General features: G+C 40.3%; 1 protein-coding gene across 1 annotated transcript in view; it reads left to right on the top strand.

Annotated features, from left to right (window-relative positions):
- fras1 (Fraser extracellular matrix complex subunit 1) overlaps positions 1-13,549 on the top strand; it is a 286,644-nt gene that overhangs the window by 159,685 nt on the left and 113,410 nt on the right. Inside the window, exons 20-21 of the mRNA XM_075467236.1 lie at positions 9,655-9,810; positions 13,215-13,361. Of these exons, the coding sequence (XP_075323351.1) occupies positions 9,655-9,810; positions 13,215-13,361 (303 nt within the window). The remainder of the gene's footprint in view (positions 1-9,654; positions 9,811-13,214; positions 13,362-13,549) is intronic.

The following is a 13,549-nucleotide window of genomic DNA, read 5'->3' on the forward strand; positions in this document are numbered from 1 at the left end:
GTAATCACATTGATAAACAAGTAAATAAAACAGGCAGCCTGCTACGGTTCAGCAGGTATCATCATCTGCAGATAGCAGACATGGCGTCATTGCCGCTTGTCACACAGTGTGGTTACAGAACACCGCATCATGTCTGGCTGCCTTTAGGTCTCTCATATAAGATATTGTTCACCTGAAATGGTGGCAGACCCCAGCTTTGTGTTTTTAATGTTTAAACTTTTAGTATTTATCACCAGTGACAGCTCAGTAGAAAAATAAAGGAACTTTGGGAACTCATGGGCCAAATTGTGCAAGAATTCAGTTCTGTTGCATGACTTTCCAGACTTTCCAGAGACAACACAGAACCAGCCATTTCCTCGTCGTTGGTGATGATGTTAAGACTTAATGCAACATACTGCAAAACGCTGGCATGTAACAATTTTGGAGCCTTGACATTTTTGCTATTTCATCATTACCAGCATAGCTATTAAAATTTCTGGTGTGAGCATGTGTTGTTACCCCAAACAGCTATGTATGCATAAGAAACTTTGCGGTCACTGGTGCCCCTCAACTCACTCCTCACGTTTTTTATGATGCTGTCAGTGTTACTTAAATTACTGCAATACCCAAGGCTCTGACATCCTTCATTGCTGAGGTTTTGGTAGCAGATAAAGACTGCACCCTTACCCTAAAAAAGACCAAGGCTGTGTTCGAAACTGCATACTTCTCCTACTACTCCTACTACTCATACTGACTTTTTTTTCCGGATGCATACTAGATTCTCCTAAATGTTGGGTATGCATCATGAGGTTACTACTCATACTCAAACTACCTAAGATGCAACGTAACTTGACGTTGCCGATCGTCATTTCCTGTCAAAACGGCAGTTTCAAGCTAGCTACAACGAGGGTAGGTTCACTTCCTGTTTTCAAAACAAAAGCACCAATTGTATCATAATGGCTTTCCCTATGATAAAAGGCAACGGATATTTTATTCTGTGAAAATAACCGGAAGTGCGTTGCTCACTGCGGCTAGCTTTAGTAGCGCCGAATTCGTGGGAACAAAATTGTAAATAGCCGGTATTTTGTCAGATTTTCAACACGTTGGGGATCTAAACGACTACTTTCTCACCTGAAAATGTTTCAAATGTTGCTAAAGTTTACAGAGTTTAGAGCTTAAGCGAGATCAGCTTCAGGCCGGCTGATTTCGGCTCGGGTAGGAGCGAAATGCATTGTGGGTAAACGCTCTGCATACTGTCTGATCGATGAGTATGTAGTATGGAAGTATGTAGTATGTCGTATACGGTTTCGAACACAGCCAAAGTTTAGTTGATGTGGTTTTGCTACCAATGTGGGGGAGAAGTAAAAGTTACCAGATGAAAGACTTTTATCTTTCACAGTTAAAATTCTGCTTTAACTCATACAAGTAAGTTCGGTGTGTAGCAGCCTTGTGGTTCCCATAAAAAATACAGGAAGGGAAGATGGAAGACATGGAATCCTCTATGTTCAGGAAGTGATCCAGACATCGTTGGTTTGTTCCTCACAAGTAGATAAAAAAAAAAAAGAAATTCAACCCTGACCCATGTGGTTAAACTAAAAACGTAGAAAGTCTTACTTCACAGAGAAAAAGCAACTTGTCTCAGAGACGGATTCAATGCAGCCAGCTTGCTGAGTCAGCATGTCACTCATCTTCTCCATCATTCTTTTTCCCTAAATCTTTCCTTTTTAAGTAAAGGGAGTCTACATCTGTGCCAGAGATGAGGAAAATATCTCATCCTTGAAATCATTGCGCTGGTGCCATTATTTAGCAAAATACAAAGCTTAAAGTAGACTAGCACACTGGCAACAGGAAGTATCACCATAGAAACATATTGATATACCAGCACTGACATAAAAGACATGAGATATATTTATTTTTTAAATATTTTTTTCAAATCTCTTATGCACGATCTAAAGAGAATAAAAGCCTTCAATACATATTTAAGACAAGGTGATTCCCACAGCTGCTGCCAGCATCTCTCTTCATGCATATGCATGTACAGTATTGATGCAGAGCAGGAGTTTAAGCAGAATTAAATGAGCTAATCAATGATCAATGTAGTTCCACTGAGCTGTAATATGACTTTTTCCCAGGAATAAAACATGGTTTTCTGTCCGGTAATCTTCATGTTAATTTCCTCTCAGACTTCAGAATTAATCATTAAAAAAAAGAATGAGGCCGAACAAAGAGAAGGTTATTGAAATCTAGTTGTACTCAACAAACAAGGCTCCATATTGATCTTGTCTTCTTTTAGTAACACGGGCAGCGATGTTTCTGTGAGTCGAGGCGAAATAATAGAAAACGGCAATTGAACTCACAGAGGGCCTGTTTAGTATCTACAGTGTTTAACGCTGGAACAGATCAGACTCTCAAACCCTGCAGGCACTTCCTACATCAAACCGAGAAGATAAAGTAAAAATAGTTACTGGAAGGATGAAAGCAGAACAGTGATGATGTTGATAGCGTCATCTGCAAAAGTGTCACATAAACAGCACAGAGGGAATCACAGTTCACTGACACATTAGTTACACTGCTCATTGTGCCTGTAGATGTTATTATTAAGATTTTTTTTGTCTTATTTCTTTGATTAAACTGTTTCATGTACATCTACATGAGATAATTTGTATTAATGTTCAGTATTATGGGCCACCCCTCATTTTCGTCATATTTTGCTTCCAATCTTTCAATGTGGTCTCGATCAATAGTTCCCCAGAATTTCTGAAGGTCCGTCATATAGTCCTAGATTTTCTTTGGAACCTTTGCTTTTTTATTTGTAACCTGACCATTTTCATAGGAATGTGTTGTTTTGTTTTAAGCCTTTGAACACTCACATATGAGTCATTCAAGCATACAAAAGGCACCTAATCGAAGGGATGAAGCAGTGTTGTGTCTACACTTAACAGACAAAGAAACCATTTAAATAGTATCTTTAGGAACTTGCTGTCTGTCACAGAAACACAATTCGTACACATTTGTGATTATCGAAGAGCAATTTGCTGAAAAAAAGAATATCTCAGCATGGTGTGCAGTGTGTCCTTAGAAATATGAGGAAACTGGACAAGTGGAGGATGAAAAAAGAAGTGTCAGGCCTAAAAAGACGATCTAAAGTAGATGAACAGGATCTAAAGGTGATCATAGATCAAAAATCCAGCAAAGACCTGACACAGGAGCTGAGAGATGCATCTGGACCTTCAGCTGATCCATCTGCTGTTGGCCCAAGCCTCATCAGAAATGGGCTCCATGGAAGGGTGGCTGTCAAGAAGCCGTTCTTAAGGAAGGGAAACAGGGAGAAAAGGCTGAGCTGTGCCAAGGACACAAGAAGTGGGCTGAAAATCAGTGGCAGCAGGTCTGATGGAGGGATGAATCCTCCCCAGAGCCCGGAGCTCAACATTACTGAAGCAGTGTGGGATCATGTTGGCAGAGAACGGAACAAAAGGCAGCCCACATCCAAAGAAGAGCTTTGGGATGTCCTTCAAGAAGCCTGGAGAACTATTCCTGAAGACTCCTTAAAGAAAGGACAGAAAGCTCGTCTGAGAGGGTTCAGCTTAGAACTGAACAAACTCTGTTTTTTCCTCATATTCTGTATTCATGTTTAACCACGGTACCTATTTCCTTTTTTCCTTGAAACACACTAAAAAAATAAAAAAAATAGGGTTTTCTCAAGACTTGGCTAAATCTGATGCAATCATATATGATTATATATGATTTTCTGGGGGTAAGTTCGGATAAATATGACTATGACACTGTTTAAATTAGTGCACCATACAATAGGTTTGTAGGAGCAGCTTGTAGGAGCAGCATTAAAGTGATACTCCGGAGTAGATTCAACCTGGGGTCATTTGAACCGTGATATCCAGCCAAGTAGCCCACCCGCAGTTTTTTCGATATTGGCTGAACATCAGCTGAGTTACTGAGTTATCCCGAATAGCTTCGTACAAGGGTTAACGGACCTTGGCAGTATCTCCAAAATTACCACACTAAAATCACATGCCATGACACCAAACTTCTACAGTAGTACAAATATGGTCTGTACTCACAAAACGATGCATTTGGAAGTTTGAAAATAGTCCAGGAGTTTATTATTATCAACACAAGCCTGATAGCTTCTCTGCTGCTAAAGCTGCGTCGACGTCACTTCCTTGAACTGGGAGCTTCAAAGTAAGATGAGGGTTGATCTACTAGCCTGGGTGCCAGCCAAACTTAGCCCCGCCCATAAATGTTTTGGTCGGGAAGTTCGGTCTGGCTCTGCTCAGTTGGGAAATAATTATGCCCGACCAAGAATCGGTCGACCCAATCAGATTGCCAGGGCGGGCTTTATACGATGACGGACAGATGATGAACAGGGACATTATAGACTACGTCACTAAAGAGCGCTTGGTTTGACTTTGTTTGAAACAAACATGGCTGCCGCTGGTGAGCTGGGGTGTGTAGATTCTGCCATTGAGTCTGTTCTACAGGATCTCCACATTGCATTCATTTTGAAAGACGAACAGAGGAACGCGATAAAGGCTTTCATCGATAGAAAAGATGTTTTTGCCGTCCTTCCTACAACAAGTGTGTGTTGCTTAATCTACGTCACATACTACGTTGCTCTGATTGGTTGTAGGTCTATCCAATTGAGCGAAGAGGCGTTTTTTCTCCTGGTTCGGTTGAAACACGCCCCATACTCAAAACTCTATTGAGCGGTATCAGACTCACATTCTGACTAGAATCGTGAGTATGACGTAGTCAGGCTATTGATCTACTACTGAAGACAACAAAGCAAGGCTGCTCAATTTTTCCATTGATAAAATAATTTCACAACTCTACAACATAAAAATTCATAAAAAAACATGTAGAATATAGCATATATTTTGTTGTCTACAGTAGTAGATCAACCCTCATCTTACTTTGAAGCTCCCAGCTCTCTGAAGTGACGTCGACGCAGCTTTAGCTGCAGAGAAGCTATCAGGCTTGTGTTGATAATAATAAACTCCTGGACTATTTTCAAACTTCCAAATGCATTGTTTTGTGAGTACAGACCATATTTGTACTACTGTAGAAGTTTGGTGTCATGGCATGTGATTTTAGTGTGGTAATTTTGGAGATACGGACCAGGATCCATTAACCCTTGTACGAAGCTATTCGGGATAACTCAGTAACTCAGCTGATGTTCAGCCAATATCGAAAAAACTGCGGGTGGGCTACTTGGCTGGATATCACGGTTCAAATGACCCCAGGGTGAATCTACTCCGGAGTATCACTTTAAAGAAATGACAGAAAGCTCGTCTGAGAGGGTTCAGGCTGTGTTGGAGAATAAAGGAGCTCAGAACTTTCAGGCTATGGCTTCTACGTTATACTTTATATTTACATATGTATTTTAAAAAAAAAGTTTAGTACATCAAGACATCAGACACACAGTTTTTAGGTCAATCAATCTCCATTTGTCCTCATTGTCAGTGAACCAGAAATGAGGATAAAGTAAAACCTGTTTAAACAGCCCCTTTATAGATCTGTTCTTTGTTGGGGCGACATGTCTTGACAGGATGAAAGAAACGTAGGACCACACAGCTTCTCTCTCTGCAGTGCTCCGCTTCTCCTAACGCCTGCAACTTCAAATAAAGATGATGTCCCACTTTGGCTTTTCTCTTTTTTTTTTTCTGAACCACTGCTGCACTCAGGCTCCATTATGAGAGAAATTGCTTAGAGAAACAAGTTTTATTCTCTCTTCAACTGCACAAAGGCACAGGGAGGCAATCTGCAAGGAAGCATCGGTCTTGCTTTTCTTATATGAGTATCATTAAAGAAGTTTGTTATAATGCAGGAGATGCAGGAATAAAGCATTAGATGGAATAATGTCTCACCCCAGCCCACAAGATGGATATCCATCCATCCTGCATGCCGAGCATTTATATCTCCCTTTAATGTGCTTCAAAATGGTAACTTTGCCATAAATAGAGGCTCTGTGGGGCCAAATCAATACTATTTTAGTTTTATATTCAGTTTTAGTCAGCACAGTCAATAATCCCTGACACCTGAGTTACCTTATCTCCGGAGTGGAGCTATTTGTTTTGTGCTCTGAGCGGGATCACCTGCTGACTTTTGGCAGGAAGAATGCTGATACGGGTTTTGTTGCAAAAGGGGACGTGAGAGGTGTGGTTGGGAGACGATGGCAAGAAAGTTTCTTTGTTTCTCCTGTTTTCTACTCTGCCGGTGTTAGACCTGCGTCAGAAGGAGACGGTGACTCATCTGGGCAGATGCCATGTTTTGGGGAGATTTGAGCTGAAGTCCTACCAGCTTTGTCAAAAAGAGAAGCTTCTCCAAGGCAGAAATAATCCCAGAGTCTGAGCTAAAGCAGGCCTCTCCGAAATGCACAAGAAGACAGAAAAAGCTGCCGAGCATCTCTGCTCCCAAGTTGCTCCGTCAGAGTATTTTCTGCTGGTTGTTGCACTCTTTCTTCGTCAACATGGTGGAAACGCTCAAATATGTATGATATTGTTTTCAACACAGAAACAATCACCAAGGCGCCTCATTTGTCATTCTTCTTGATGTGCTAGAAACAAAGGACGATGGTTTCCACAGCATGCTCCCTGCGTGATGCATCTCCAGCTCAGGATCTCCTGCCATGAAGTGCATGTGTGAGCAGAGACTGCAGAGAAACACCATGCCCAGTTCTTCCCTGGAAATCTCCAGTGCTCCTGCACAAAAAACATCTTCATACTTTCAGACGGAAGTAATGCCCTGCTGCGAGTGTTTAAAGTGTGGTTTAAAACGTGCATTTTTTTCCAGAAAGGTGTGTCGTGTAAGCCAATATAAACTGCCTGGCCAAAAAAGGTCACCACCTGGATTTGAAAGAACTGTCCACTAAATTGGAAGGATAATGGGGAACCATCATCTGCTTGGAAGAAATGTGGTGGGAATAGTTTCTTCAGTGATTGTGATCAGAGATCACTCAAACATTTGATTAAATCAAACAGAAGGAAAAAACAAAAGGCACAACAAAAGGCTGTGGAGCCTTAAAGGGATAGTTCACATCTTTTGACATGAAGCTGTATGACATCCCATATTAGCAATATCATTTATTAACATTTTCTTACCCCCTGCTGCGTCCTATGAGCCGAGTTCCAGCCTCGTTTTGGCGTTGACGAAAGTAGTCTGGCTAATTGGCTGGGGCTTTAAAAAATTAAGCGTTTTGCTTCTCAAAACAATATGCGTTCAAAAGAGTAATACATTTGCATCCCTTCGTATCACTGCCTGCTGTGTAGACCGTGCAGACAGAAGTACAGACCGAGCAGTCCCCTGCTTCTGAGCAGCAAACACTGTAACAGCCGCGGTTGTCGGCAGGCGGCAGCACGCAGTGATATGAAGGGAGAGAAAATAGTGCCAAGCGATTGTGAGGTCCTACTTTTTCCTGGATGAACGATTTTGTGATGGAAATGTATTACTCTTTTGAACGCATATTGTTTTGAGAAGTAAAACGCTTTATTTTTGTGGCCCCAGCCAACTAGCCGGACTACTTTCGTCAACACCAAAACGAGGCTGGAACTCTGCTCACAGGATGCAGCAGTTGGTAAGTCAAATTTAATAAAAGATATTGCTAATATGGGATGTCATACAGCTTCATGTCAAAATAGGCGAACTATCCCTTTAAGGAAACCAATTACTAGGGATTTTGTTCGGTAGCATAAAGATGGGACTCTTTAGCAATGGAAAAGGTAATGTGATAATGAGTCCAGGTTTACCCTCCACAGTGATGGGAACACCAGAGTAAGAAATACAATAGATGAAGAGTTGCAGTCATCATGCTTAGTTCCTACTATCCAAACTTTGGGGGCAGTAGTGTGATCTGTTGCTTCAGCTTGTTCGGTCTAGGTTAGGTGGTGCATTTAGGTGGTGGATTTTGACGGCCTTCTGACTGATCACAGCAAAACTTTGAGTTGCTTTCTGCTGTCAAATGTAGCTCATTTTCCAGCTCCATACATTCCTCCGAATCTAAACTTGGACTGCCAGGAGTTTCCAAATTTCTTCTTTTTTTTTCAGAGAGCAACATGTAGGGATGTGCAGCAGAAATGCAAATGCCATGAAACAATAGAAGTCAGCATCTTCCATCTGTTTACTTGTGCTGATTAAGCCTCACATCCCTGCTTTTTAAGATTTGCGATGGAATGTAAACAAGGTTTTCCCTCAGGGCCCGACTGACTCGTTGATGTAAGCAGTATCACCTTCCTGTGCTGTATATTTTACAGAAAATAAGGCCATAATTGATCAAAGAAAGTGCAGTGTATGAATTGTAAAGTTACAGAAGCGGTGAGTTAAATAAAACAAGACTGCAGGGCAAAGAAAAAGGCATCTACAAGGTTTTATTTGGATATATTTGGATAAGAATATAGACAGAGAAAAGTAGGAAAAATGTATTTTCTTCCATTGGCTTTTATGGCCTCCACAAACAAATGCTTTGAAATTCAACCTGTGCACTGTAGGTTTTAACCCCTGAATAATTAGTATTTTATTTCTTACTTTTTCCTTTAAATGCATTTTCCTTTTTCCTCATTTTTTATGTGACAACTCTCCCTTACTCTGACTGGTAACACTTTTTTGTTTTTGTAGTTTTCTAATAATTTGTAAAAAGATCTGGACGACAAAAAACTTTTTTTTCTTCAGTTTTCTTTTTGAGGCCTCCGTGTAAGGCGTGTCTTTAACGGTTGTTTTCACCCGTCCAAAGCGTAACTCTGCACCTGCAGAGCCCCCCGACCCTCACCCTTCTACTGCTGATGGTTATCTCTCCACAGACTGATAGCTTGAAGGTGCAGCCAGCTATACAAAACGCAGACACCATCTGATAAAACACTTCAAGGTGGCCGGCATTGTTGGTCTAATCTCTGGGTTTTTGATGTCACCTTACGTGGGTCTGAAGTGCATGTGGGTCTGTGAGTAGGAGGGAGGCGCTCTAATCTACAGTCATGGACAATAATGGAGGTCCAAGGTTCAGGGTTAAAAGATGACAAATAGGACGTATAAAAGAGATTTGTGTTTTTTTTTTAGTTCCTGGACACCTTAAAAAGATTAGTGATTAGTTTGGTTGGATTAGCCCGTGTTAGCACAAAACTCCAGCGTTTCCACACTCTGATATTCTCATTAGTACTTTAATTAATGTTTCATGTGTGTAATTAATCTTTTTGCTCTTGTCTTCGTTCGGGTTTTTCATTTTGTATGACTTTAATTAATACATGCTGTATTTATTATTATTATTCTCATACACAGCCCTATTTACCACCCATACTCAATTCCATTCTTACTGTTCTATATTTCTAATTTTTATTCTTTTATGTTATTGTTGAGTGTTGTACTTTGCGAGTGAAGTTTTACCGGAGTCAAATTCCTTGTTTAGTCAAACCTGGCCAATAAAGCTGATTCTGATTCTGATTCTGAAAGGGGGCTCCCTCAGTCTGTACAAAGTTACAAACGAGCAGGCTTTAAAAATGCTTACAGATACAGAGTAAACTAAAACGTCTCTAAAGCCATGCAGATGCTACATGTCAGGATAAGTTTATCAACAGAAGATGCATTCCATCTGAATCCAATAAAAGGCAGTAAGAGGTGAAAATAACTTTATTGCAGAGATACAGATGCCTTTCTTCCTGTGTGTCCTTCCCACAGAGTGCAGCTCAGACTGCCAGCGTTGTACAGCAGACCTGCAGACGGGCATCGGCAGTGTGTGTCTGTGGTGCAAAGCGCCGAGGACCTGGCTGCTGGGCAACCACTGCGTCCCCCACTGTCCTCCGGGCCATTATGGTTGGCATGGAGCCTGCATCAGTAAGTACTCCCCCCCCCCCCCCCTTCCTGCCTTATTACAACATTCAGGAAGGTCAGAGGTCAAACAATAACTGTCTAAATGTAAAACTTGAGATCTCATCAGAGCTGTTATGTTTTATTCATTAGACAGAGATCTGTACAGTTATGTTAAGTCTTTGACCCGTTCAAAGTTGCTCCTTGACCCTCTAATTTCTCCTGACCTGACAACAAGAAGACCCTGAATTTGACGTGAATATTTAACTAAACACTCGGTTTTATTAATGTCTGTTTTGTGTGTTAAAATGAAACTTGCACAGTCACAACCACAGTGGCTTTAATGTAGCAATAACAAGGTTTTTTTTTTTTTTTTTAAAAGCTGGGGGACTGGTGGACTTATTACACACTGTCAGTTAATCTATATTTTGCAATGTATAGAATATGGAGAAACATCTAAGGGCAACTGTTAGAAAAGAATACTTTTTTACTCTTTTCTTTGTTAGGCTGCATTTCAATACTCCATCACCGTTATTCTTATGCGCCAGATGTCAATATAGAGTAGAAACAACTGCACAGTCTGCTTTCAGTCATGTGCAGTTCTGCCATCTTCTGCATCCCATCTGGAGCTCTTTATCTCTGGGTACATTACCCACCTATCTAAAATGAGGGCCTCACATGGTTACGGTTGTTGTTGTTTTGTTTTTTTCCCCCTTGTCCTGTCCAGCATTATGGCAGCAGAATTGTAATCTGAATACCGTTTATGCTAAACACATTTGCTATGCCAAGGGAAGCTTTATGAATATAAAGCTCCCCTTGACGCCCATCAACTCCTCATTTTTATTTATTTATTTTTGTTACAATATTTAACATGATATGATAATAGTGCCGAACCAGACCGGGGGACAGAGAGAGAGGGAAAGCGAAGAAGAGAAAAAAAAGAACAGAAACATGAAGAGACAAACATAAAAAACAATGAAAAATCAGACAACCAGCTGCTACACCTGTAAAAACAAAACTGAAGACGATTCACGGCTTTTGTGGGGAATCCAACCTTAGAAGCACTAGGAGCACCTGTAAGCAGACAAGCAGAGAACAAACACACAAACAAAAAAAACACAAGCAGCAGCAATCTCATATTACGGTTACGGTTGTTGTTAAATGTTCAATGTCTTCACCTGCACAATGAGCATCCAGGCCGGAATGCTCACTCAATTAGCTTTCTTTGGTCGGGAGAAAGATGTCTAAAAAGATCAACTAAAAGTAACATAATCACAATGACAAAAAAAGAAAAGAAATAACTGCCATCTATACTTTACACTTTACACAGGATTACATTATAGCCTTTATACATATCTCGTAAAATGGCACATTGGTCGAGTAAAAGAAGAATCTCATGAAAGGATTTAGTAACGTGCCAAGCACATATTTTGAAGATGAATTCAGTTTTATTCATATAGCTCCAGTTCACAACGAAAGCTTAATGGTTGTTTAAGGAGACAGTTCAAAACAGTTACATTTGATATGGTACAATTCATTTAAACTCCATTAACAAGAAATCAAGAAAAACTTCTGAAATAAAGATGCCAACGGATCACATTGAATCTTCATTTAATTGTATCAAGATGTGTTGCCATTTCTGAAAAGCTCCTCCAGCAAGTTGCAGTCTCTAATTTAACTGAAAATACTGAAAAAATAAGCTTTTGTTATGATGCCCAACGATCTCGCACATCTTTAGATTTCCTCCCAGTCGACTGTTTCAGCTCTTGAGCTCTAGTGTAAACTGCATAGAACCATTAGAGATTCACTAAGTTTGAGGAAAGTGGTAATAATGCATTAGCGGTTATATCCACATGAAAGGGTTAGGGTTAGAGTATTTTCTGTTTATCATTTCCTTCACCATAATGAGTATCATCTTTTTCACGACCCTCCTTATCATTAGGGCCTTATCCCTCATTCTGCTCATCACCATTGTTACTCTATTGTATTCCCTATTATCATCTGCATCTGCATCCCCACAGTCATCATCTTTATCATCATCCTGCGCATCACCATCAGAATCTTCCTCACACTCATCACTGTTAGCTTCATCATCATTTCATAATCACCCCCCTGCTCATTGCCATCTTATTTCCATCCTTATAACTGTCATCCTCATCTGTGCATCATCACGTTAAAAATCCTAAACAATTAATACACCATTATCATTTTCATATCCATAATGACATCATCCTTAGCAACAGCATCGGTGTCTTCATCAACTAAATCCTGTTCGTAGAAGTTGTCTCCCTGGTCGTCACCGCTGTAATCCAGATGTTAATCTTCCTCTTCAGCATCATCTCTCTTCATTCTCATTGTTCTCCGCTTTTCAATCTCATAATTATCTTATCCTCTCTGTGCTTATTCTTCAAATACCTTACCTTCAGCTTCTCTTAATTTTTTATTGTCATCACCCCCCTTCATCCTCATAGTATTTAGAAACATTCTCATGCTCCCAAATGTCTACTGATCATAACCTGAAGTCCCTCTTATCCTCATCAACCTCGTCAAATCCTCAGATCCATCCTCCCTACGCTGTTTTGTCTCATTAGTTCTGCCATCTTCATCTTCCCAGGTCATTAACATAATCATCCTCATCCTCATTTTTGCTTCCTCGTGGTTCAGCAGCTGAGCAGAAGTAAAGCAGTCTGCACACAGAGCTGCGTCACTGCTGCGCACAGAGTGTTAAGAGAAGGCTGGAGGCAGGAAGAGCAAAACCTCAGGAGGCTCATTTAGCTGAAACTGAGGCAGATGCGTAGATAGAAAAAACACACACACACACAAACACACACACTGGTCAATGTCTGAAGGAGTAAAGCTAGAGAGATCTAATAGCACAATGAATAACAACAAACATGTGTTCTTCTGCATCAGTATAGTCATAATCATACCATTGGTATCATTGACGTAGTTATGCGCTCCCTAACTCCTACTTTTGTTGATTAAATCCTGATGATGAATAAGCATTAATATTTTTTTCAAAATCGAATATCAGCAGAGTGTCTGTTGAGTAGAGTGTACACACTTTGAGACACTTTGGAGCAACCACTCTAAGGAAAAAAACATTTTATATTCTTAAACTCAGAATGTGGATTCAAGTTTTTTTTATTCTGTTAAGAATATAATGATTGTTTTTTTTTTGAAAAATAAACAAAAGAACGGGAAAAAAGGGAAAAAAAGAATGTAATGATTCAGCGGTTTTAAGTAATAACGTAACTAACTAATACCAGGTGTTTCGTTATATAGTCTTCCTTAACTTTTAATAAATTTCTGTTTTGGGCTGTTAATCGGTAAGAATTTACGCTATGCTGTTCTATTATATTTCACATTTTTGTCTCCTTGTTACTTTTGCTCCTCCCATATTTCTGAAAAGTAAAAACGTCTTTTTCCAGGATGCCATCCATCATGTGAGGCCTGCAGCGGGGCGGGGCCTCTGTCTTGCACTTCTTGCCCCATAAAAAGCGTTCTGTCTCCAACTGGTCTTTGTGCTCCCAAATGTCCCCGCGGTTACTATGACAACGGCCAACGGATCTGTCAGGGTAAGTTGGTTGCCGTCACCGCCACTGCATCTCAGCGGGTTAATGGGGCATGTTAAATGATTCGTTATGGTCGACAGGTTTCAGACAGAACATAGATGAATGCCTCAGTTACCAACCTGTTTCATTTTTCAGACTATTTTTAGTTTTTGACTCATTGAAAATAAACACCCTTAGCTGTGTTGAGTAAC

The sequence above is a fragment of the Odontesthes bonariensis genome, chromosome 6 (assembly GCF_027942865.1).
Source record: "Odontesthes bonariensis isolate fOdoBon6 chromosome 6, fOdoBon6.hap1, whole genome shotgun sequence".
NCBI classification, from domain to species: domain Eukaryota; kingdom Metazoa; phylum Chordata; class Actinopteri; order Atheriniformes; family Atherinopsidae; genus Odontesthes; species Odontesthes bonariensis.